The following is a 26,358-nucleotide window of genomic DNA, read 5'->3' as shown; positions in this document are numbered from 1 at the left end:
CAGTCCACCTGTTGCTGGTCAGTGAGGCTGCCTGCCAAGGCTACTCCATCAACTGAACCATCATCAGGGTTCTGAGAAAGCAGGTCTGGGAGAGGGTCACTCTCTTCCTCCTGATCCCCATCTGTGGCCATGAGCAAGCTCATGTCCTCCCTGTCCACAAATGCTTTCAAGCGATTCACATGGATTACCCTGTGAGGGCTCCTGGGTGTTCCAAAGTCCACCAAGTAGGTGACTTCTCCCTTCTTTTCAATGATAGGATAGGGTCCACTCCATTTGTCCTGGAGTGCTGCTGGAGCCACTGGCTCCAGTACCCACACCTTCTGTCCTGGTTGGAACTCTACCAGTACAGCCTTTTGGTCATGCCAAGCTTTCTGTAGTTCTTGGCTGGCCTCCAGGTTTTTGGATGCTCTTTCCATGTATTCAGCCATCCTGGAGCGGAGACCAAGTACATAGTCCACTATGTCTAGTTTGGGCTTTTTGAGAGGTAACTCCCATCCTTCCTTCACCAAACACAATGGACCTCTCACAGGGTGGCCAAACAAAAGTTCAAAAGGGCTGTAGCCAACCCCCTTCTGTGGGACCTCTCTGTAAGCAAAGAGCAGGCAGGGTAAAAGAATGTCCCATTTCCGCCTGAGCTTCTCTGGTAATCCCTTTATCATGCCTTTAAGGGTCTTGTTAAATCTCTCCACAAGCCCATTGCACTGTGGATGGTAGGGGGTGGTAAACTTGTAGTTTACTCCACACTCCTTCCACATTGCTTTCAGATAGCTGGACATAAAATTGGTGCCCCTATCTGATAACACCTCCTTTGGGAAGCCCACTCTTGAGAAAACTGCAATGAGGGCTTTTGCCACCACAGGTGCTGTGGTGGTCCTCAGGGGAATAGCCTCTGGATACCTGGTGGCATGATCCACTACCACCAGTATAAATCTGTTTCCAGATGCTGTTTGGGGGTCCATTGGACCCACAATATCAATTCCAACTCTTTCAAAGGGAACCCCCACCACAGGTAGTGGTATTAGGGGGGCCTTTGTTGTGCCACCTGACTTACCACTGGCTTGGCAAGTGACACAGGAGCGGCAAAACTCCTTGACATCCTCTGACATGTGAGGCCAGTGAAAGTGTGAAACAAGCCTGTCCCACGTCTTGTTCTGGCCTAAGTGTCCTGCAAGGGGAATATCATGGGCCAAGGTAAGAAGGAACCCCCTAAACTGTAGAGGTATGACCAACCTCCTGGTCATGCCAGGCTTGGGGTCTCTAGCCTCTGAGTAAAGGAGTCCATCATCCCAATACACAGTATGGGTACCTTGGGCATTCCCAGCAGCCTCAGCAGCAGCCTGCTGTCTGAGGGGTTCAAGGGAAGGGCAATCTAATTGAGCCTGCCTCAGGTCTGCCCTTGAGGGTCCCCCTGTCCCCAGAAACTCAACCTGGTCAGGTTCAAGTTCCTCAGAGACAGTCTCCTCTTGGACTGCAGAATCAGTTTCCTCTGAAACTTGATCCTCAACCTGGGGCAAGGTGGAAGGCTCAGCCTTTCCTCTCTTGCTCCTTCTCTTGGGTTGTGGTTGGTCTATTGTTCCAAGATCCACCACTGGTTCAGGAAGGCACTTCTTAGCCTGAGCCCTTGTCATGGCAAGGACATGCTCTGAAATCCCTAGCATTTCTGCATGAGTCCTGTACTCCACTTCTGACCATGCTGAGCTTTCAAGATCATTGCCTAACAGACAGTCTACTGGTAGGTCTGCACTCACAACAACTTTCTTTAGGCCATCTACCCCTCCCCAGGAGAAGTTCACAACTGCCACACTATGGGAAGTAGTGGAGTTGCTTGCATTGGTCACTAGGTAGCTCTCACCTAGTACAATCTGTCCAGGGTCCACAAAGTCAGGTGTCACCATGGTGACACTGGCACAGGTGTCCCTGTAGGCTTGAGCCAGTTTCTCATTAATTAAGGGAGTCTGCCTGTATTTGCCCAGGTTACTGGGGCTTACTGCAGTGGGCAACTCAATGTCCACATCATACAGGAGAACTGCCTGTGTAGGGATTCTGACTAGGCCAGATCCTACTTCAATACCCAGGGTCAACCCAGCTACACCCTTGGACTGTGTTCCACCACTGCTTACTGTACTTGGGGTTGCAGTTGCTTTAGGAGCTGGAGTGGTGGGGACTGGATTTGCCTTGGTGCACTCACTGCCCCAGTGTGAAACTGATTTGCAGGTATTACACCAAGGTGTCTTTGGACCTTTGTTCTTCTTCTTCTTGTTTCCATTTTGGGAACCACCCTCCTTACTATTAGTTTGGGGGCCTGAAGACTTCTGGTCTTTTTCTTTATCTTTATGATTACCACCCTTCTGGTCTGTTTTCTTCTGGTCACCACCTTGGTTCTGGGGTTTCTGCTTAATCCTTGTTCTGACCCATTTGTCCGCCTTCTTTCCCAATTCTTGGGGAGAGGTCAGATCAGAGTCAATAAGGTATTGATGCAACAGCTGGTTTGTGCAGTTATTAAGGATCTGTTCTCTCATCATAAGATTGTACAATCCTGTATAGTCTGAAACTTTACTTCCCTGCAACCAACCCTCCAAAGCCTTAGTGGCACACTCAACGAAATCAGTCCAGTCTTGAGTCTGTGCTTTTTGGGTGTCTCTGAACAACAACCTGTATTGCTCAGTGGTTAGGCCAAACCCTTCAATAAGAGCACTCTTCAAAACAGTGTAGTTTTTGGCATCCTCAGGTCTAACTGTGAGGAGCCTGTCCCTCCCTTTCTCAGAAAAGGAGTACCATAAAATTGCAGCCCACTGATCCTCAGGAACCTGCTGTACCATGCAGGCTCTCTCAAGAGCAGTCATCCATTTGTGGATGTCATCCCCTTCTTTAAAGGGGGGCACAATTTTTGTCAGGTTTCTATTGTCATAGCCCCTGTCTTTTTCTCTTGGAAATTTGCTGCCACCAGTGGCATCTAAGCCACTTAATTTCTGCTCTCTTGCCAAGGCAAGTCTAGCTTGAGCCAAGGCTACCTCCTCCCTCTCTATCTGGAGTTTGACAGCCCTCATTCTGGCCCTATGCTCTAGCTTTTGAGAAGCAGTCATGCCTCTCTGTGATTCTCTGGAGGCACTAGAAATATGAGAGTCCCCTGAGGGAGATCTCACTCTTCTGTTGCCTGGGAGAATAACATGGTGGGATCTGGGGAGGTGCTGGCCCTCTCCATTCCCCAGTAGGTCTAAGTTGGCCTGGCTAAGCCTGGCAACTGGGACCTGGCTACCCCTCTGATCCTGATCTTCTGGGTCCTCAGCTTCTGAGTCCTCCTCCTCCTCTTCTTCTTCCTCATCTTCCTCCTGAGGGGGATCAGTTACAGGGGGGTTCCCTCCATTTCCTGTTTCTAGGGAAGCTTCCTTTGCCCTTTCTAAGTCATCCTGCTCTAGGATGGCTACCAGGATTTGGCAGGTGGGACTTCTGCCCCTTTTTAACCCTCTTGATTTGCAAAAGGCAACCAAGTCTTTTCGGGTTAGTTTGTCATAACTGAAAGTTGCCTGGGTAAGGTCAACTGTCACAGGAGTAGACACTGAGGCTTTTCCTGTGTCAGACATGACTCTAGTGTGGTGTAAGTGATGCACCTACCTACACTAAGTGTTTCCCTACTGTACCTTACTAGTGAGTTGTAGTCAGGGTGTGCTAATCCCTTTTATCTACAACTACTAAGTTCAGTAGAACTTAATATGCTAAGCTTTTGATTTATATGTACCTAGAGGTACTTGATGTGATCTTTCAATTTGATACAAAGATTGCAATGGTAAAACAACAGCAAGCTCAAATCCGCACCGCTGCTCACCAATGTGAGAAGTTGGCCTGATAGGTGATGTTTCCAATTCTGGAACCACCTAATATCAGACCAAACAATCCCTTATGGTGTCTGGTTGTAAGTCAACCTTATTAGACAAGCTATCCTAGGGGTAGCATGGACTAAGCAGCCTAAAGGCTTAACTTAAGAGGTCGTGTTAAGCGAGCTGTTTTACCACATACAATCCTGTAATATCAAATGAAAGGACACCACACAAGTATATATTATAAAAATATATGTGTTTATTACTAAAAACAATCCCCAGTATTCTTTATGAATAAAGGGGCACAAGCGTTAAATCAAAAGCACTGTTTAAACATACAAGTTGCACAATTATGGATGAGGGCGGGTGGCCACTCAAACCATATACTAAACAAGTGGTATAAGAGATACCAATCGAGCAGTGGTTAGGCCTAGGGCCTAGGGAATCGCTGGGAGCAGTCAGGACAAGCAATGCTGAAGTCGGGAATGGCCCTCGGGATTCGGGAGATGTGCGGAAAGCGCACGCATGCACCAATGTTAACCAATGGTGCGTAAAAGTCATAAAGTTAAAGTTTAAGGACACTTCCGCTGGACCTAGAGGAACAAAACTTAACACACAGACCCTAGAGATGTGCACCAGTGGGGGAACACCGGCGGAGCAAAGTTACCTCACCCACAGGAAGTGGGTGCACAGGGTCGAAGTGGCGTCGGGTTTTGACACGCAGGCTCTTGGTGCTTGAAGCTGAAAGGGCTGCAGGCAGGTTGAAGATGAAGTGTCCGGTGGAGTCCAAGGGTGGACTCAAGTCGAAGGGTACCTGAAAGCAGAGGGGACAGAGTCTGGGTCACTCAGCAGTGACCAGGGTGGAACCAGGACGGAACCAGGCAATGTCGGGCGCAATCAGGTGGTCGTTGAGGAGCTTCTCTCCGCTGTCACGTGGGCTCTGGGGCATCTGCGACATCCAGGAGCAGGTCACGATCTGTCCCACGCAGGCTCTCACCGTCGGCGCTGTCGGCTTCAAGTTTGGAGCAAACAACACTTGGCAAGAGCAATCCACGCGGAACCGGGAGATTGCTTCTCACTCGAACCAGGAAGGTCAGAGTGGGGGCTCCTTTTCAGGGGAGCTGGTGTGGATCTGGAGCAACCAGATTCACGAGTCTTCTTTGTAGTTTCGTCGGCACAGGGACCACTAGCCGGCGGGCAAGTGACCGGGCCAACGCGTTGAGCCAAATGGAGCAGAAGGGCCCCACGCAGCACTCGTCGAGTGTGGAGGGCTGAACTTCGGCTCAAGAGTAGCTCAGGGTGGGGGCTTCTCAAACCCCGGTGCACAGCTTCGAGGGTCACTCGTGGGCTGCACGGTCAGCGTCTCGTGGTCAATTCAAGATGGCGTGCCCCACGCTTCCGGTCGCCTCCACGGGTCTCAGCTCTGCAGGGACTGTGGATCGGGCTGTTGGAAGGCAGGCAAGCTTGATCTCGTCGATCTCAGTCGCTCGAGTTCCGGCGGGAACTGCAACTAAGTAGACGTCGAGGGCTGGATGGTGCCTGCTGCTGCAGGGTGGTCACTCCTTGACCACAAGGGAGATTCTTCGGGCTTCCACGTTGAGATGGAGGTCCAAGGGTCCAGAGTTTCATTTCTAATGTTTCTTTCAGGAAATCTGATGTGCATTGGCACTGCTCCCACTCTTATTCGAATCTGGGGGGCGTGATTACCTGCTAGGTCCCCCCCTATGGGTGGGACCCAGGAAGGGGGTGGATACACCCCTTTCCTTTGATCCAGGCCGCCCTGGCACGAGGGCTGGAGTGCCCCAGAACCGGTTTGGCCGGATTATGCAAGGGGCAGCCTTGTGCGCCCCAGGCAGTGTCTGGTTTCTTTCAGACCTCCCTGCTACAATCCACTATCTCCTGTCTGGAGGGCGGTGACACCCTCCTGTGACAGGAAACCCTTTGTCCAGGACCCATTTGGCCGAGTTTCGGTCAGCTGCAGGGGTCCAGACATTTGTCTGTGGCAGAGGCATCCATTTTGTGGATCTAAGGTCTTTGGAGAAATTAACCGCATTAAAGTAAAGGAACATGTCTTACCCCTCTAGAGGGGTGGAATGCTATCCCCGTCGCCAGAACTGGCGAGGGGATAGTATTCCAAATCGTATGACACCTTACACGACATGTTTTGATAAAGCCAAACCAGAGTTGCTATATAACCGCGAGGATTATAAGGCACTTAAGAGTATATGGTCTGGCATTATCCTGAAACAGCTTAGGGAGTTGTTCCCGACAGCTGCAGACAGGCTCAGCTCATGCCAGAGCTCCATCTCACATTGAACCACGCACTCTGCCTCCAGGATTGATGAGGCCTTCCATAGGAGTGGCTCACAGGTTTATATGTGTCCAGATATAGGGTTAGATATAGGTATACTATACCTAAGTAAGGGGTGTTTACACCACCTTACCCCAGCTGAGTGATCAGCCAGTTGTGTCAATTTAAGAACCAGCCAGGGGTGGCAAAAGATATGCTGCAGCCCCTGGTAGGCCTTGGTGGCCCCTATGCCCTGGGCACCTATAGTGCATTATACAGGGGCTGACAAGGAGTCCATTTCCAATTGTGGTATGTGCCTATAGCACATGTATCATTAATTTAGTGAGAGAACAGCAGGCTGGGGGTCTGATCAGCAGGCCCACAGCCTCAGTAGTCGAAAACCAGTGAAGCAAAAAGCAAAAATTGGGGGTGACCATAGGATAGCAGACCCTACTCTCCTACACTACTCTTCAACATTCTTCATAAATGTAACAATGTGAGACTCACTAGGAGAACGGCCGTTTATCTTTCCTTTCAAAATGCTGCCAACAATATTTTCTGAATGGAAGACACCATCTTGTAGCATAAATGGCTGCGTCAAGGGTGGTATTGCCCAGAATGTCTTGTTTTCTAGTGCTCGTAATGACGAAGCCAGAACTGCCGAAAGGGATTCTGGTCCTGCCGCTACTTATTGGAGACATTGTACTATACTCTGGACCTGCCTGGCCTCGACCAAAATGGCGCCAGTATGGGAGCGACTTGCAACTCCTTATTACGTTCTAGTTACTTATCCTTGACGTTATGGGGGATGTATGCGGTCTTTGTGCACATGGCGGGCGGGGAAGGGTACTGACTGGGAATACGGACAACCCTATTGATGTCGATTTTTCATTATTGATTATTGTATTAATAAAGCTTCGAAGTAATGTTACCCATGATACTCGCCCATGGTGTGCGTATGGACGATTTTATTGTAACTGATCCTGTTATACTTTCAATTAAAAAATCAACCTTCACTGATTCTGCAACCGTTTGTCACGTTTAGTTTTTTCAATTAAATGGCTTGCTTGTTACATACTCCTATACCCCTGGCTTTTGAAAGACACCATCTTGTAGAATAAAGGGCTGCGTCAAGGGTGGTATTGCCCAGAATGTCTTGTTTTCTAGTGCTCGTAATGACGAAGCCAGAACTGCCGAAAGGGATTCTGCTCCTGCCGCTACTTATTGGAGACATTGAACTATACTCTGGACCTGCCTGGCCTCGACCAAAATGGCGCCAGTATGGGAGCGACTTGCAACTCCTTATGACGTTCTAGTTACTTAGCCTTGACGTTATGGGGGATGTATGCGGTCTTTGTGCACATGGCGGGCGGGGAAGGGTACTGACTGGGAATACGGACAACCCTATTGATGTCGATTTTTCATTATTGATTATTGTATTAATAAAGCTTCGAAGTAATGTTACCCATGATACTCGCCCATGGTGTGCGTATGGACGATTTTATTGTAACTGATCCTGTTATATTTTCAATTAAAAAATCAACCTTCACTGATTCTGCAACCGTTTGTCACGTTTAGTTTTTTCAATTAAATGGCTCGCTTGTTACATACTCCTATACCCCTGGCTTTTGAAAGACACCATCTTGTAGAATAAAGGGCTGCGTCAAGGGTGGTATTGCCCAGAATGTCTTGTTTTCTAGTGCTCGTAATGACGAAGCCAGAACTGCCGAAAGGGATTCTGCTCCTGCCGCTACTTATTGGAGACATTGAACTATACTCTGGACCTGCCTGGCCTCGACCAAAATGGCGCCAGTATGGGAGCGACTTGCAACTCCTTATGACGTTCTAGTTACTTAGCCTTGACGTTATGGGGGATGTATGCGGTCTTTGTGCACATGGCGGGCGGGGAAGGGTACTGACTGGGAATACGGACAACCCTATTGATGTCGATTTTTCATTATTGATTATTGTATTAATAAAGCTTCGAAATAATGTTACCCATGATACTCGCCCATGGTGTGCGTATGAACGATTTTATTGTAACTGATCCTGTTATACTTTCAATTATAAAATCAACCTTCACTGATCCTGCAACCGTTTGTCACGTTTAGTTTTTTCAATTAAATGGACCGCTTGTTACATACTCCTATACCCCTGGCTTTTGAAAGACACCATCTTGTAGAATAAAGTGCTGCATCAAGGGGGGTATTACCCAGAATGTCTTGTTTTCTAGTGCTCGTAATGACGAAGCCAGAACTGCCGAAAGGGATTCTGGTCCTGCCGCTACTTATTGGAGACATTGAACTATACCTTGGACCTGCCTGGCCTCGACTAAAATGGCGCCAGTATGGGAGTGACTTGCAACTCCTTATGACGTTCTAGTTACTTAGCCTTGACGTTATGGGGGATGTATGCGGTCTTTGTGCACATGGCGGGCGGGGAAGGGTACTGACTGGGAATACGGACAACCCTATTGATGTCGATTTTTCATTATTGTTTATTGTATTAATAAAGCTAGAGATAAGTCAAGTACGTGGTAGATCAAAACATTTTCGTGTTTATGCACGCTGATGTGCTTTGAACGCTGCCCCCCCCCCCCTCATCATTTAGATTACCACCGCCCATTGCACAAAAGCGTACTGGGCGCTCCCCACGCAAAAAAACAGATTTTTTTTAATTTTTTTTGCCCCGCGGGGCCCTTTTAAAGCCTCCACATCAAACCTAGAGGGTGAGGGAGGATCTACTATGCCCCCTTATGGTCATTTCCCCCTTTGTTTTGGCCTCCTCTTGTCTCTCGATCCTACCGAGAGACAAGATGGCGGCCGCTCCGGACTGTTTAGAATGTTGACAGACACCGGAGAGCCAATCAGCTTCGCTTCGCGAAGTTCCGTTACGCGTCAAGTACGCGAACCGGAGCGCTACCCGGAGCGCTGTTACAGATATATATATTTTTTTGAACGTTAATTTATCAAAATCCACTGAAGCACATATATTGAGACCTAGCAAAGGCACATCGGGCTAACAGTCCCTACAATTTTGCCAAGTTTCATGCAAATCCATTCAGCCGTTCGGGCTAAAAGTGAGGCCAACCGCCCTATGGAAATTAACATGGGAAAAACGCGTTTTGGGACCCCCCTTTTTTCTCGGCCCCCCCTTGATGAACCCCCCCAAATTTTCAGGGGCTGCTCAGAAACAAAATGTTCCATTTTCCTGAAAATTTCAGCCAATTCCTTCCACAAACGCCAAAGTTATTAGACATAGAATTTTCAAAAATCCCATAGAGAAAAAATCCTAACTATATATACACCTACTGGCGACCGCCAGTAGGTAATATATATATCTATATATTTATATATATATATATATATATATATATATATATATATATATATATATATATATATATATATATATATATATATATATATATATATATATGTATTTATATATCTATATATATATATATATTATTATTTTTTCTCGGCCTTCATCATTGCTTATTTCAGATTGTAAATGACTGTGTCTGTGCACATTGTTCAACAGTGTACAGCCTGGTATTGTTGAGCTGTGTGTGTCATCTCACAATCATTCTGCCTCTTCCTGAAGCAGATATGCTCTGGCTACCCAATACTACCACCATCATCTCAAGATTATCACAAGAGACACACCCTCCTCAAAGTGACGGATGAACCCAGGATGGTGCAAGTGGGCAATGGCTGGGATGCAGGGCCGGCTTTAGCGCTGTGGGCGCCCGGTGCGACATTCATTTTTGGCGCCCCCACACCCAGTGATCGCCTCCTCGAATTCTCCCACTTCCACCGGGCAAAAGCACCCCTCATCTCCCCAATCATGAATTATTGCTAAACACAGAGCCCGTCCTGAGGTCAGCGCCCCCCTCCACCGGTCAGCACCCAGTGCGGCCGCACCAGCCGCACTGCCCAAAGCGGACCCTGCTGGGATGAGGCAGTTCTGTAAAAGCAAAAATGTACAATTGCCCTGCTGATTGAAATGTCCATGGTTCACATGCTTCTACCTAATGTAGGGCCCGAGTCTGGACTACATGCTCGGTGGCTGGTCCATGGCACCTCATACACGACTTTCTTATCTTAAGAGTACCACCTGCCAGGTAGCTTAACATGCAGAACAATGCTTTTGAATCCACACCCTTCTGGAACCCTTGAATAATGTTACTGCCATTCCTGCAGCAATCTTGGAGTCCCCTTGCACCTCCTTTACTAGTTCAAACTCACACTGCCCAGGCAAAGTGACTAGCTAGGCTCAGGGCTGGACTGGGAACCAAAACCGGCCCTGGCAAAGTGCTTGGGGTTGGGGGTGCGACCGCGCTCTTTGCCAGGGCCAGTTTTCGGCCGATTTTGTTACAGGGCCGTTTTTGCAGCAACGCTGCAAAAACGGCCCTGTAACAGAAACGGCCCCCAGGAGCCCAAAACCGGCCTCCACCCTTGCGGCGCACCGGGGGATTACCCGGTCCCCGCAATGGCCAGTCCGGGCCTGGCTAGACTGATACTTGGTGGACACCACTGAGGAAATTAAATAAAGATCCATCACTTCCATGCAATTTTCGTCACAACTAATTTGTTCCAGTGCAATATAGGGAATTAACCCGTATGCAATTGAGCCCACATGGTCCTAAAATTGTACACTTTTACCTTTCCCACTGAATACTAGGCTGTCTACGTGGTCACCTTCACTCTGCATACTTATTCTAGTGGAATCCTGGATGAGGAATGAATTTGGCCTGCTTTTGTTGTGTCTTGTGCTTACAGTTGCCTGCATATACTTTTGTTGATGTTTCCTGCCTGGTTTGGAACTTTTGCCTATGATGAACATAAGGGTGTGTGAGGTGAGGATAGTGTATGACTATAGTAGAATCCCTTTCTTCTTGCGCTACACTATGTTAGAGTGCTTTTCCGAACATTTGAAGATGGTTCTAGAGCAGGCTTCTCCAACGTGTACCTCGTGAGCTACTGGTAGCTCTCCAGCTCCATATAAGTAGCTCTCCAGTATTCAACCCAGCTTACTAAACTAGAAGTGTTTGCTTTGCTGAATGATTAAATATATACCAACATTAAAAAATGTGTATTCAAGATGAAAATGTGTTCATTTGAGAACTTATAAGCTGATGTTTGGAAAAAATGCGTTACATTTCATTTGAATTTCCTGTTGAATTTCCAATTCAACCGTTCCAGCCACTGAGTGGGGTATAACGAAACATGTGTAATTTCAGCGCCAATAGCAATGAGCACCTGTGCATTCAAATGCGGCCTAGGGGAGAACTATGACATTGGTGTCAGGGCATTATGCTATGGCTGTGATGTGTTATCCAAATTAATAAACGCCTTTTTTACATTACTGGTGATAACCCTGCCTGGTGCATTGAGGTGATCACTGCTGATAGTCTTGAATGGCGTCCCCACCAATGTAATCTTGTCTGATGTTGTCACTAGTACTAATAATAGTAGATTGGAAATATTTTAAAGTGACCATAAGCATCTCTTGCTACACAAAAGGTTGGAGACAACTGTTCTAGAGAGTGTTGTTTGTCTGAGCTGAGATGCATATAGCCAGTGTCTAACTCAGGGTGGTGTGGAGTGCAAAAAAACGATGGATTTAGGCCCAGATCCTTGTACTGGGGTGAATGTATGACATTGTTCTACATTCTGTCCATCAACTGTGTTTTTTGCAAGTTTGTCTGTACCATTGAAAGGACCATTTACCTTAATTGAGGAGTGTGCTGCAAAATAATGATTTTCATGCATTTCTTACCTTGCTCAGATTCATTAAAAACTCATCGAGAAGGTGTAACACCACAGCATTTTGTGCAGTTTGCAAAAAAGAATGTGGAAGAAACATGGTCTCCAAGTCCTACTAACTGATTTAAAAATGCTCTTAAAAAGCCCTTAGGGGAGAACCATCAATCATCATCCCAGTTAAGAATTATTAAACACTATTGAGCTTTGACCAACAAAACTGGTCTAAAGTAATTACAAATTTCCCATGTGCCTTTCAATCCCCCAAAAAATCCTTGAGGTTGAAGAGAAATCTAAAACCCTCCAAAAATGTACTTAAACCTTGTCATCTTTTCTACCTAGTTGGCTAAGGCCTAAAACACTTATAAACACACAGTTACATTTTACCCCAACTCACAAAAGCCAAGCACCTGCACATCCACCCGGTCAACACCGGAGCTTCACATAATTGTATACCCCCAATTGTTCTACAAAACACAGCTAAAACATATAAGGCTCAACAACATCATCCTCAGTGAATGATCCTGTGTACTCCTGGCTTCTTGCTTTTATCGTATGGCCAGTAAACTATATCCTTCCTCACTGAGCATGTGATTGCTTTTTAGATAATCTGCATTAATACATGCACATTCACAAATGTATTACTATAGCACTGAGGTTTGCGAGTATGTAGAGTGTCTTGTGTACTCTTACTTGATGAATTGGCCGCAAAACATCTAAAAAAGGAATAAAGTGTGAGTACTCATACAATGGATACAAGTAAAAAGGACGGCACCGTTTACTACTGGTGGGTTGGGTATTCCAGGGCTAAGGCACAAAGGCATCTAACTGTATGTAAAAGTACTCTTGTACTACTACTTCCCGAACTCATAAATACCACATTAGAAATTGGATTTTTGGTTGTCTAGGGCATGCGCCTAAGCCAGGCAGACATCACCAATCTAGTCAGGCCAAGGGAGTTACATGCTGAAGATAACCCCTGCTCATCCCCTTGGTAGCTTAGCAGAGCAGTCAGGGTTATCCCAGAGGCAATGTGTAAAGCATTTGCGCAATACACTCACACAGCAGGGACACACTAGACACACCACAAATGAAACTCCACACAAGGTTATATTAAAAAAATAGCCTTTGTATTATCCATAAAATACATTAGAACATAATCACATATATACACTGTGCCACCAAGCACTTGTCATGACTTTACATGGATTTCATAAATCCTTAGGACAATCCGGCCACTGTCATAACAATACATCAGGCTGACCAGTAACTACTGGTAATATTACACTAAGCGTAACACCTTATGTCAAACATCATTAGTAGTGCACCATAGAAAACACTTATCCGAGTGCACCCATCAATAAAATCACCATAGTGATGCGTAGGGTACAAACTTTGGCCATGTAACCCCAAAGCCTAATCACATCAGGGCATAACATAAATTACTCACTTTGCAGTATATACCGTAATGTAGCCCCACAGCGTAATCAGGGCCTGCCCCAAAGACCTTCCTGAGAGCCAACTAGCCCTCAACACATGTAGGCAACTGAAGTACCGGCACCTCTATTCTAACTCAGCAGCCCCACTGCACCTGGGGGCGGCCTCGCCCCGGAGTCCCTCAATTGAAGCAGAAGAGCAGGACACGGAGCAAAGTGTCTGTCGGCTCCGCTGGTGCTTTCTTTGTTGGGGAACATGTTCCCATTTGGCTCGACCCATTTCTAGGCCTGGCAATGCAGCCTGTCGCATCTGGCGGCCACTGATGACGTGGTAGTTCTTGCTCCTGGCTGCCCCGCCCACGACCAGGCTCCTCCCGCATGACTCCCGAAAGCCGAGGGTGTAGAGCAGCCCTCCTCCCGGCACCGTACAGCGGGGTAGGCTTCTGACCCGCCTCCTCGTTGCGACATCTCCGTCGGGTGCAGCAGTACATGGCCACTTCAGCAGAACCCCCTGCTGAACTGTAATTGCTCCCGCCAACAGTGCTGGACATGCAACCAGCACCGCAATTTACTCGAGCTCAGACAACAGCGCTCTGCCAGGCCCTGACCAGCGCTCCACATGCGCTTTCCAAATCACTGGGCGTAGAGCACGGCGTTCACCATGCAATGTTCCAACTCACCCAGGGCAAGCTACTCAGCCCTGGAATATCCCTGAGGCTACCAACAACCAGGCACAGGCAGACCCGCACAAAATGGTCAAAAACACAGTGGCAGTCCTTCTTTCTACCCAGCAGGCCAGCTCTCTGTTTCAGCAAGTCACATGGTGGTTCCTCCTGCCAGTCTGTTGACAGCAGCGTCTTTGGTATTCCAAGTAGGCCTGGGCGGCAAATTCCGTTACGCTCGTGGAATTTGGGTAATTTTGCGTTCCGAGGAGAACACAAAATTGCCCAAAATTCTGCATTACGTGACTTCGCGTTCTCAAATGCGTGTTTGCGAGACATTTCCCCCCCGAGCGCACAAACAGCGATTGCGAACAGTAAAAAAGCATCGCGAACAAGCAATTCCTGCGTGCTCGCGGCATTTCTGCGTGTTTGCGAAGATTTGCTACCGATTCACAGAGATTTGCGTAACGCGATTACGCAAATTCCGCCCACCCCTAGTTCCAAGTAAGCTCAAAAGACATGGGGTTACAGCCCCAATATTTATCATTCATAAAGTCGTTATGCTCTGCGTGGCACACGGCTCTGAGCCCAGTCCAAACCAGTTCTGGGGGGAACTTAAAAATATATTTACAGTGCACAACACTCCCCATTGTAAGTGTAAGCCCTGGCCCCAGACTCACCACGGGGGGGGTGGAGCCATCATTGTGGGAGGCAGGCACAGCCCTATTCAGGTGGAGGTGCTACTCCTCCCACCACTACAAATGCAGACCAGGTCTATTCAACCCAGCGCTTATTCATCCAGACTCTCTGAAGCCACTGCACCTCCCCAGCCCCTGTCACTCCAAAGCCCGACAGTCAATACACATCCTAGCAGAGGACCAAAGACATATATCACACAGAAATGCCTACTTCTAAAAGTGCCATTTCTAAAATTGTAATAATAAATCTGCAACCACCAATACGCAGCATTTATCACCACCATTCTAAACATACCAAACTTGATCACGCTACCCCTCTCATATCAGGAATTACCACTTAAGCACATATCAGGGAATCCCCATTGCATTTCCTATGGGAGGGCAGCCTCACAGCAGTGAGAAACCAAACAGGCTGTTTGTTTGTTACGACCAGGACATGCCATACAGTTATGTCACATGTCCTACCTTTTACCTACACTGCACGCTGCCCATTGGGCTAGCTAGGGCCTACCTTAGGGGTGATTGATATGTAGTAAAAGGGGAGTCACAGACGTGGCAACCACTTTATGTACCACATCACAGCAGCAGTAAACTATGCATGCAGGCCCTGCAGTGGCAAAGGCCTGAGGCCGGTTTGAAAGGCCAGGGCCGGACTGGCCGTAGCGGACACTGGGCATTTCCCCAGTGGGACGCCAGGGTAGGCTGGTTTTGTGCCCCTGGTGGCTGTTTTTGTTTCAGGGTGTTTTTGCAGCATAGCAAATAACAAAATCTTCCGAAACCGGCCCTTGCAAAGAGCTCAGCCACACCCCCAAACCCCCGTGGGGGGGGAGACAAGCACTTTGCCAGGGTCGGTTTGGTTCCCAGTCCGGCCCTGTGAAAGGCCACTTTGGTGGGTGGCGCAAGCAGCGCTGCAAGCCCACCCGTAGCATTTGATTTGCTGGCCCTGGGTATAGGAGATACCATTGTTCAAGGGACTGACAGGTAAATTAAATATGCAAAACAGGTGTAGACCAATCTTACCAAGTTTACCATCGAAAGCACATGCACTTTAGCACTGAACAGGAGTGATAAAGCGCCCAGAGTCCTAAAACCACCAACAACAGGTCAGATAAATTACTGGAGGAAGGCACAAAGTTCTGGGATGACCCTGCAAAAAGGTTGAAGTCCAACACCACAGTATTGTGAAATTGACAGGGACACGAGATCAAGCACTTTAATTGTCTGTAACAATGAGTTTCAGAAAAGAAAACAACTGTCCTAATAAATCTCTAGGCTTCTGCTGTGTGATTTTGCCTTCCTGCTCAAATGTTACATCTTGCACCACAGTTTTCATTAAATACTTAAAACAAATATACATGAAAAAAATTCACAGAATTAACCATATGTCAAAGTGCAGAATTGAATGTGTCCTTTATAACCATTTTTAAATGGAGAGGGCCCACTCAAAGTTCTACCTCTCATAAGTCATGGTCCTCTTTAAATTCTACAATGGTAATAAATAGCATATTACCCTTCACCTATATGCATTGGCAATTAATTTAATATGCTGTAGGTTATCACTGTTGAGTGCAGGAGCTGTCCTTCACTCAAAGGAGGTGGAACCTTGAATGAGTTATGATGCCACTCCCCACCTTTCAACATATGGAATTATAGATGGGTAACAGTAAATTTCGGGAATATTATTCACTAAGGGGTTCAGAGTGATGTTATAGAGACGATAGTGAAGCTTGGGTTGTCTATGATGTCAGTCAGAACCCCAAGGGGCTTAACCATCTATTATTTAATGTTATGTATGGCCCACAATCATCTGCCCCTGCTTTCAACTGTTAGGCAGTGGCAGAGAAGTAATAAAGAGCATATTACTCTCTGATGATCTGCATATGTGGCTTACTCTGCGCTGTTTCATCACGTTTAGACGCAGTACACAAAAAATGTAACCAGACCCCACACACAATGGGTTGAATCAGTCCAGTTAGATAAACTCATTAATGAGGTCTTGTGACTATGGGGACAGTTGTTTTCCTCCAGAAAGTGATAGTGATGTTGAAAATGTTAGGCTGGAAGAAGTGATGTTTCCACTACGTTACGCTGTCCTATGGTAATGATGCTGAATTAGACCCTTTCGTTGCAGTACTAAACGTGTCACTACAGGTTTATTAATATCATTGTTCCCAATATCATACTTTATTATGGAACATATATTTCGCCTGGCATCCCAGATAGAGAGAGGAGCGAGGGAGGCACGGATGGGGAAGGAGGGAGGGATTAAGAAAGGGACAGTCGAATGAAAGGGAGAGAAGAGAGCGTGAAAGAAGGCCCTTTCGAAAGATTAATGCAATGTGGGTGCTTTCAGCTAAAATGAAAATAATAATTAATGAGGCAGAAAGACTTCCACAGACATGGAACCTGACATACATACCAAATAGATCAGGTGATAAAACAAGTGCACATACTAAATGGCATTAACGTGCATTAAAAAACATGAAATGTGCAAGCAAAGTAAGCACTTACTGGAGAAAACCACATCACTTTAAGGATCCAAATTGTGAGTGCAAAGTTCACCACGAGGATGACCAACAGGAGCAGTACAAAGAGGTAGAGGCAGCGCTTCCGCCATCCGTAGATGCCGATGCTGTAGACATACTGGGTGTCCGGCCTCTCCAGGCTCGTGCCTTGTGTGCTTGTGGTGTATTGTTCCCGGACCATCTGCTGTTGGGGAAAGCCCAGGTTTAGTAACAAGTACATGCGCGTGAGACGCTCGCACAGGCACACTGAGGAGTGCTTAGCGGTCCTTTGCAATATCAGAATACTTAAGTTAGTGATGCAAACATGTTTGTTTCACAGCACTAGAAAGTTAGCAAATGCATGCACTAGAAACTAAGTCGCACCCTGCGGGAACAAGAAACATGACTTTCAACCCTGAGTTCTATGACTGCCTCAGTTGTGTGATCTTCGGCATATAATTTCATCTCTTCGTCACTTCGTTACTGTGTCTGTCTTTAAAAGAAGCAACTTGAGACAGGCGCGCAACACCCATTGGGCTCACCGGGCTTCAGCCCCCCCCCCCCCCCCCGTCGCCTCCTCTGCCCGGGCTAAGATGACACGCACTGAAATCATTAACTAACGCTGTGCATTGGAGCCGAGAATGTGATTTTTATTATGCATTCTGAGAGGCCCAGCAGCCCGAGCAGACAGCCAGCCTCTGAACAGTTTCCTGGAGTGAACACCCCCTGCCCTCACCTCTTGATTGCCTTTAGAGTGGCGCCGCCGAGGTGAAATCCTTGCCTGAAGGCAGGGATTTCACCTAAGCACTTGATGGGTTATAAGCATGGGGTGTGAAGTGCACAGCAGGGGGGAAGGCATGGCCAGTGCAGGTGACGCTTTTCTTTTGTATGGGAATTTCTGCTGGTGTCATAGCCCAGGGTGTGCTGTCTGTGCACTTGTATAGATGTGCATTCCATACAAGTGCACAGACAGCAAACCCTGGGATAAGACACCAGCAGAAATTAATTTTCAAAGGAAAAGCATCACCTGCACTGCCATCCCTTTCACCCTGCTGTCTGTGCACTTGGATGGAATTCACATCCACCGCACTGCTCACCAGATAAATGGTGAACAGGGCAAGTCTTGAGACAACATAGTTTGTGTGCGCCGCGCCACAGGATCAGAATCACAGTCACTTGTGTACCTAATTGAAACGTATGCAACTAGTAGCACTTTCAATGATAACACGTTCACTGGAAACACCTTACCTGGTGGGAAGTTTTAGGCAAATTAAGTTTGCTCACACCGAAATGGTCCTGATAGCTTTCTGTTTAAACTAATCTCCTGGCAAGGGTGAGTTGTGGTCTTTCAAAGTGGTTCCACCCGCAAAAGCTTTTGAGCTTAAGCAATTTAGCAAGTTTAGAGGCATTAGCAAATGTATTGCAGGTCGTTTCCCAACATAAAAATATCAGAAGATGTACTCTTGTGAAGCAGGAATAAAATTGATGTCAGGGAGGGGAGGAGGTTGGGTCCCCTCCAAAAATAAGTAAGTTGTTTCTAGCAAAGAAGACTATTCCCTACAGGAAGAAAGTTATACACAAATGCACTTTAAGGTTTCTATACAAAGTCGTTTATGTAAAAGAAAGTTGTAGGCAAGATGAGCTTCTATGGTGTGACGGATGCCTCTGGGGTCAGACGTTTATGGAGATGCAAGGCTACCTGAGTACATTTAGGAATGTTAGCCCCTGTGTTCAGAGAAACAGAAAAATATATTAATCTTTTCTTTTTTTTTAATTTATGGTATTTATACATATACATTCAGTGCACATGGATTACTTCGTATGGGAAACCATCCTGTGTGGTACACGGTAAGTAGTACATGGTAAGTATTCAACAAATCTTGCAAGCACACACACTTTTGAAAGATCCATCACTTGCAGGTGCAGTATGTCCCTATAACACCCGCTAATATGTTGTGTGCATATATGTTAAACTTATGATGTAGTTTCTAGAGTGCTTGTTTGCTGAGTTATCAACCTTTGGCGCTAAGAGCCGAAAGGAATAATATATAGAGGTCGCATCTGGCTGACACAGGCTTTGAAGATCAGGATGGCGTTAATGCAGAGCTATGCAAATCAGCTTTTACATTGGTTTGGAAGATGTGTGGGCTCCTTTCAGAGGAACACGCAGCGGGTATTGTTTTAAAAAATGTTCTGCTAGGAAACGCAATACATTAGAAGAGCAGAGCTAAGCAAAACTTTCTGGACAAAATGTGATCCCGCACAAAGTTGTAGATTTGTGCTAGTGAGGGCCGGGGTAAAGATGTTATTTTATGTAACCATAAAGCAAGTAAATATATAATACTAAACAATTGCATGTTTCTATTCAAATTCTCTGCACCGAAATGTATTTATTTTACGACGCGTTCGTTCCCTGCTGAGACAATGGCAGCTAATGAACCAGTCCGCCACCTAGCGCCCCGGTGAGAAACTGCTGCACGGATCTTCCAGGGCTTGGCACCCATTACCAGTACCCTAAAACGCATCACACATATCCAGGCATTCTGTAAATCCACAAACCGGAGAAGATCAATGATTAGAGTAGAGAGGGTACATCCGAATGGCAAACCTGGCAGTAATTAAACATGACCGGACCCTGAATTCATGTCCTTAGCTTTACAGCAAAAACACGGATGATTTCTGAAGGGCCACAATAAAAACCGTCAAGGGAATCACTGCAAGCAACGTAGTTTCTGTGAACATTTCACAGGATTTAATGAATCTTGTTTTATTGTCTAATACTGTTGTTGTTAAATGTGTTTCATACCGCGTAGCGCCCTTTCTAGGTGTCTGTGAGTTCAGGTTGTGGGTGGGTGTTTATAATGCGTCACCAGTACAAACTCTGGGGTTGAAGCTGAAGGCAGTGCAAGTTTTTGCACAGAGGTTGTCACTAGGTCTTAAAGGTGTTCAGAACACAGGCTCATCCAACCGTTGGCATCTGTGCAGAGCGCACAGAGCAACAGTCAAGACAATTATAATTGTGATCCCATACAAGTGTGAGAAGGAGGTACACACATTTCAAAATATTGGCATGGCTAAAAGGGAAAACACAACACTTACAAGTGAGTGGGCGTGTTGTGTTTGTAGGGGGATGATAATGTGAAGGAGATGGGAAGAAGTACATGCAGTATAGAGTGAAAAGAGGGTGCAGAATAGCCAGAGACTAGGTTTGAGATATGCAGATGGTAGATTTCAGAAACATGTGGGTGGTGTCTAACAGAGGGAGAGACTACAGAGGAAAGTAGTGGAAAGGGAATAACAGGAGGGACTGAGACACTCCGATGATCACTAATCCTTCCACAGACCTCCGCAGTGTTTCATTCACAGACTAATATTTCCAGAAAAGAAACCATTTCTATTCTAATTATTCACAACAAAATCATGTTTACTCATTTATCTGGCACTTCAGGTAAGCATTGGCAAAGCCAAGAGGTCTGGCTTGTTCTAGGGACATGTTTTTGTTTGTGTGACATGTCTTGACGCAGTAACAGGCATCACAAAAGACCCAACATTACTGGTTGGGTGGCATGTTCTGAGATGTACAGGATATCTGTTTAAATGTTTTAAGACACACCCTTCTTTGCATTAGGGCCATGTCTAATGGAAAGGATTCACAATTACACTTCTTAGGCCATGCCCCTTTTAGAAACTGCCCCCAAGATTCTTCATCCCTCATAAAGCTCTGGGAAATATAAAAAAAAATTATATATACATAAATAATGCACACCCATCACACAATTGTGCATATATAGGAGACATTCACATGGTTATCGAGCTGGGCCCATGGAAATGTATTCACTAAAATGAGTAGAACAGTGACATCACACACACTTTGCTGTCTGATGACATCACAAGGTTGATCTCTTGTCCCATTCTTAGCCCGCCGCTGCCTCCTTTTTACTTCTAAAGGGTTTAAGGAAAGAGAAGGAGGCAAAACTACACAGGGTAAATATGAGTCATGAAGCCCTGTGATTCTTAGAGCCCTGTTTATGTTGTACCCCCGTCATTCTTCTGGTAGCAAGGCTAGCATTATAGGTGCCTCAGGACAAGCTATGAATAATAGCAGCTCTTACCCCTAACTAACACCTATGCCATTAGCGACACCTCTAGAGAGTCCCAGCTTTAAAGCAGCTGCACTTTGCTTGATTTACTTTGCTTCCTAGAATTAAATCGTGGTTTTAATGGTGAAGGTGACCCTATAACAGTGGTCTTCAATCTGTGGGGCGTGACCCCAGGGGGGTCGTGGAGCCCTGGGAAGGGGGTCGCAGATTCTGCAGAGTGCAGTTCCTGGCATTGGGCTGATCGAGGGTGCTCATGGTGAGGCCTAATTCACACCGAGGTGTGATAAACATCAACGCCTCATTAACAAGTAAAAGGTCTTTTAAAGACCTGTCAGGTACTTGGGTGTGACTGTGTGTGTGTCCCTGAAGCTGTTTCAGCCCGGCTCACATACACGAGTTGGGGGGAGCTGGGGGCGGGGGGGGCTGGGGGAGCAGGCTGTAGTGTAGCCCTTTGAGTTCAATGGATGTTGCGCGCCTGGAGCTGTGGGTCCCGTGACACGTCCCCCGCCCCCAGCAGGGAGGCACAGAGATGCCCTCCCATGAGTGGGAAAGAAGAAGGAAGACGACCCAGAGAGATACTGATCCCCCCCCCCATGAGAGAGGCACAGAAAAGGTGGGTGGATGAATGATGGGTGGATGGATGGATGTAAGGCAGAAGGATGGATGGATGTGTGAAAAGGTGGGTGGATGAATGTGTGAAAAGGTGGGTGGATGAATGATGAGTGGATGGATGAATTATGGATGTATGGATGGAAGGATGAAAGGGTGGATGGATGAAGGATAAATTGGTGAAGGATAGATGTATGGATGGAAGAATGAAAGGGTGGACGGATGAAGGATGGATGGATGGATGTGTAAAAAGATGGGTGGATGAATGATGGGTGAATGGATGGATGAAAGGGTGGATGGATGAATGATGGATGTATGGATGGAAGGATGAAAGGGTGGATGGATGAAGGATAGATTGGTGAAGGATAGATGTATGGATGGAAGGATGAAAGGGTGGACGGATGAAGGATGTATGGATGAAAGGGTGGATGGATGTATGGGTGGCTAAAAGGTTGCATGGATGAATGATGGATGGATGTGTGAAAAGGTGGGTGGATGAATGATGGGTGGATGGATGGAAGGGTGGATGGATAAAGGATGGATGTATGGATGGAAGGATGAAAGGGTGGATGGATGGATGTGTGAAAGTGTGGGTTGATGAATGATGGAGGGATGTGATGAGGTCTAACAGGCGCATTTATGGTTGTCAAAAGTTGAAGATGAGGAGTACCAGTTTCTAGAAACTTTTGTCGGAAGGGGGTCCTTACGCCTAAAAAGGTTTTACAAGGGGGTCTCGGCATCAAAAAGTTTGAAGACCTCTGCCCTATAAGGTCCATAATGCACCATCTCTGTCATTATGAAGGCAAGACTTGCTGAACTTCTCACACATGTCTTTTGGCATTTATGACTCCTTAAAGTGCAACTTTTAACAAAGGTTGACCTATATTGAATGTTTTGGTTCAAATGCTGGCGCTGCTAAAAGTTACCAATACGAGTAATCCAATGGTCACATTTGAGTTGGCCCTATGGTTCCTGCATTATTATTGAAGTGCAACAAACAGTGGTGGTTTGGTTTCATCATTCTTCCAACTTTCACAGCAAAATGCCATAGTTACCTACCCTTTGTGACAAAAAAGAGAGAGTAACCTTCAGGTTACAAAACCACATATTCTATTACCATAATAATTCTCATTGGAAATTACCTTTGGCCAAATGATCAGGGTAACCAGATGGCTCCATGTTACTAGGAGATTACTGTTCCATTCCTGGACTTTGCTTTTACATATCATTGTTAGCAGCTGTGTTGGTCCAATAGCCTCAAAATAAAATGAACCAAGACTACAACTCCCAGAAACCACTGATATGTTTACTCAAACCTAGAACTGGAAAAGTTCTGTCCCTCTTACATGACGTTATCTGGTCACCCTATTTGATTTGATTTGATTGCGGTATTTGTAGAGCGCATACTGCCACTCCCTGAGGAGCATCCTGGTGCTGTGCGCAGGCGAGGAGAAAGATGTGCAAAAAATTGTACAGACTCTATATCAGGGAAAGGCAAAGTTCATCTGGAGCTACAGGTTTTTAGTGCCTTCCTGAAAAGTGTCTCAGTTTTCAACATCCTCAGGTGTGTTGGCAATAGGTTCCAAGCTTTCGTTCCTAATGCGGTTACTGTTTTCCCACCCTTTGTTTTATACTTGAAAGTGGGAGGTTTGAGGAAGTTTGCTGACGATTATCTCAAAGTTCTGGATGTGGTATGCGGTGTTTATTTGGTGGATACATAAGTGGGGCCTAAGTTTTGTGAGGCTCTAAAGGTAATTAAGAGGATCTTAAATAGGATTCTCTTGTGTAGTGGGAGCCAATGAAGAGTTTTAAGTGCTGCGGATGCTGAGGACCTTCGTGGTAGTGTAAGTACTAAACGTGCTGTAGTATGCTGCACCATACTGCACCATCTGTAATTTTTTCAAAGTTTGTTTGTTGGTTCCTGCTAGGAGGCTATTGCAGTAATCCAGACGTGATAGAATCACAGCCACCTCTACTGTTTAGCTGGCTGTAAGGGGGATGAAGTCAAAGAATTTTCTCAGTGTCTTGATGAGGCTAAAGCAGGTTCCTGCCACCTTCAGTGTGTGAGTCTGAAAGGAGAGGTCGGTGTCGAACTGTACTCCTAAGTTTTTTGCAACTTTAACAGAGGTGGGTGGTGGCGTTGTACCCTCGGGCCACCAAACATTCGGCTGGAAGGAATTGTCTTTTCCGATTAGTAGGATTTCCGTTTTGTCAGTGTTGCACCTAAGGTGGTTATTCCTCATCCAGTGAAGACTTCAGTTAGGCAGTGTTTAAAATTGAGTTCCGCAACTGTAGAATCTTTTTCTAGGGATCGAATGAGTTGTGTATCATCTGCGTAGGAAGTGACTTCTATTTCAAAAGAAGTTATCAGGGCAATTAATGGAGTCCTATAAATGTTGAACAATAGCGGGCTAAGGGATGAACCATGTGGGACTCCAGTTTTAATGGGAAGTTCGGTGGAGAGGAAAGTCCCAAGAGATACTGTCTGCCTGCGATTGGTGAGGAAGGACTCAATTCATGCCAAAACAGTATAGGAAATACCAATGGATTTAAGGTGAGTGAGAAGGATGTTATGTGAGATGGTATCGAAAGCAGCAGACAGGTCTAGCAGGATCAGTACTGCCTTTCTGCCTTTGTCAGCTATGATTATAAGAGTCTCAGATATTTCCAGGAAGGCAGATTTTGTGGAGTGTTTGGTCCGTAAGCCGGATTGTTGGGGATGGAGGACCCTGGTTGTTTCCAGAAACTCTGTTAGTTCTTTGTAGACTATTTGTTCTGTGATTTTTTCCAATATTGGAAGAAGCGATATTGGGCAGAGATATGAGAGATTTGCAGAGTTAACACTATGTGTTTTTTTCCAGTGGTTTTACTATTGCCAGTTTCCAGTCATCAGGGACTACGCCAGAGCTTAGGGAGGAATTGACTAGGTGGTTAACTACTGAGAGCCTTTTTTACACGAGGCAATAGCAGCTTGAGTTTGTTCTAGTGAGACTGGTTTAAAAGTGTGTAGTGAGTGGCTGGTAAATAAATAAATCAAGTATTTGTAAAGCGCAAACAATTACCCGGAGGCATCCCGCACTGGGGGCCGTCGGGAAGATTAAGCAAGCTATTGCCCAGAGTCACATGGTGCTGGGCTGACCTGCTGCCGGTGCCGGGGATAGAACCATGGCCCCCAGATTGCAGCGTCATTCGCCGTGGTAGTGGCGCCACACCTCTTCCCTGGTGCTGGCTGGCTTGGACTCTGGGTCGGCGATTGAGCTATGTCCGAGAAGCGTTGGAAAATCCTTTTGTATCTTGAGTATATTTTTCTCAAAGAAGAGCGAGATCTGGTTGTATAAGTTCTGGGAGGGCGGGATTTCTTTCTGTAGTGCCTTAGGATTGGTGAAGGTTTTGACAATAGAAAAACATGTTTTTTGATTTTGATTGGCCTCCAGAATTTTATTGGAGTAAAATGTTTTTTTTGCTAATTTGATTTTAACGTGATATTGTTTCCTGCATAATTTGAAGGCTTTTTGCTCTGTTACCTCGTATGTTTTCCTCCACCTACGCTCTTGTTGTTTGCATTGGAGATGTAGCTGAGCTAGTACTGGCGTAAACCAGGGAGTTTTCTGATTTTCTGATTTAATTTTCTTATTGTGTGATTCTAGTGGGATTAGTTCATCGCTTATGGTAGCCATCCAGGTAGGAAAGCTACGAGAGTCTTAAGTTATTTTACCAGGTAGGGCAGGGACTGAAGTCTGGGCGATGGTTTCAGGTGTAGGATTTCTGGCTAATTGTGCCCATTTGCGTTTTGGTTGCATGGGGCTAACTTGTTAGCTCAAGAAGTTTGTCGCTGGACTCTTAATGCTAAAAGGTATAAGTTTGTGGTCAGGCCATATCTGTGGACTAGGGGTGTCTACCGATAGTGAAGATATAACAGGAACTCACATCAGATAGCAAGGGGCTCATATTGGAGGAGAGGAGTGTTGAACCAAAGGGCACAGGAGGCACTAAATGTCTGTGAGGAGCCATGGACAGCCTCCGGGAGAGAAGATCCGGCAGTCTGACTCGACTTTGAGAGCCAGACCTCAAGCCGAGCCACCAAAAGATGTAAATGAGGCAGCAAATGTCATGGAAAAGTTACGATAAAGACTTAAACTTCAACATTTCTCAGTGTCTCACTTAAATACATATGATTATGTTGGAGAATTGAGTGACATTTAAGCAAGTATTTATTTTGTTTAAACATGGAACATTGTGAAATTGTGAAAATCCCTATGCCCTGACAAAGTTGCTGCGAGTTACACAAAACGTGCCAGGTTGTCCTGTTCTCTAATTGTATATCAAATACTATTATTATTAAATGAGAACAAATAATATTTTATTTGTATTAGCCATACAAAAGTGAGTTTTGTGTAGGGTGCAGATCCTGTAGTGAATTGTGCTGTCACAGTGGCTGGTTAAAGAAAAGGATATATAGTGAAGTAACATCATGAG

General features: G+C 46.0%; 1 protein-coding gene across 3 annotated transcripts in view; it reads right to left on the bottom strand.

Annotated features, from left to right (window-relative positions):
- SGCG (sarcoglycan gamma) overlaps window positions 1-26,358 on the bottom strand; it is a 1,080,151-nt gene that overhangs the window by 623,498 nt on the left and 430,295 nt on the right. For 2 of the 3 annotated variants that reach the window (XM_078657093.1, XM_078657095.1), the window contains exon 2: window positions 17,181-17,378. In XM_078657093.1, the coding sequence (XP_078513219.1) occupies window positions 17,181-17,375 (195 nt within the window). In that variant the 5' untranslated portion in view covers window positions 17,376-17,378. The remainder of the gene's footprint in view (window positions 1-17,180; window positions 17,379-26,358) is intronic. The other variant, XM_078657094.1, reaches the window with a different exon arrangement.

The sequence above is a fragment of the Lissotriton helveticus genome, chromosome 8 (assembly GCF_964261635.1).
Source record: "Lissotriton helveticus chromosome 8, aLisHel1.1, whole genome shotgun sequence".
NCBI lineage: Eukaryota > Metazoa > Chordata > Amphibia > Caudata > Salamandridae > Lissotriton > Lissotriton helveticus.
This window is presented reverse-complemented; position numbering and strand designations above follow the sequence as displayed.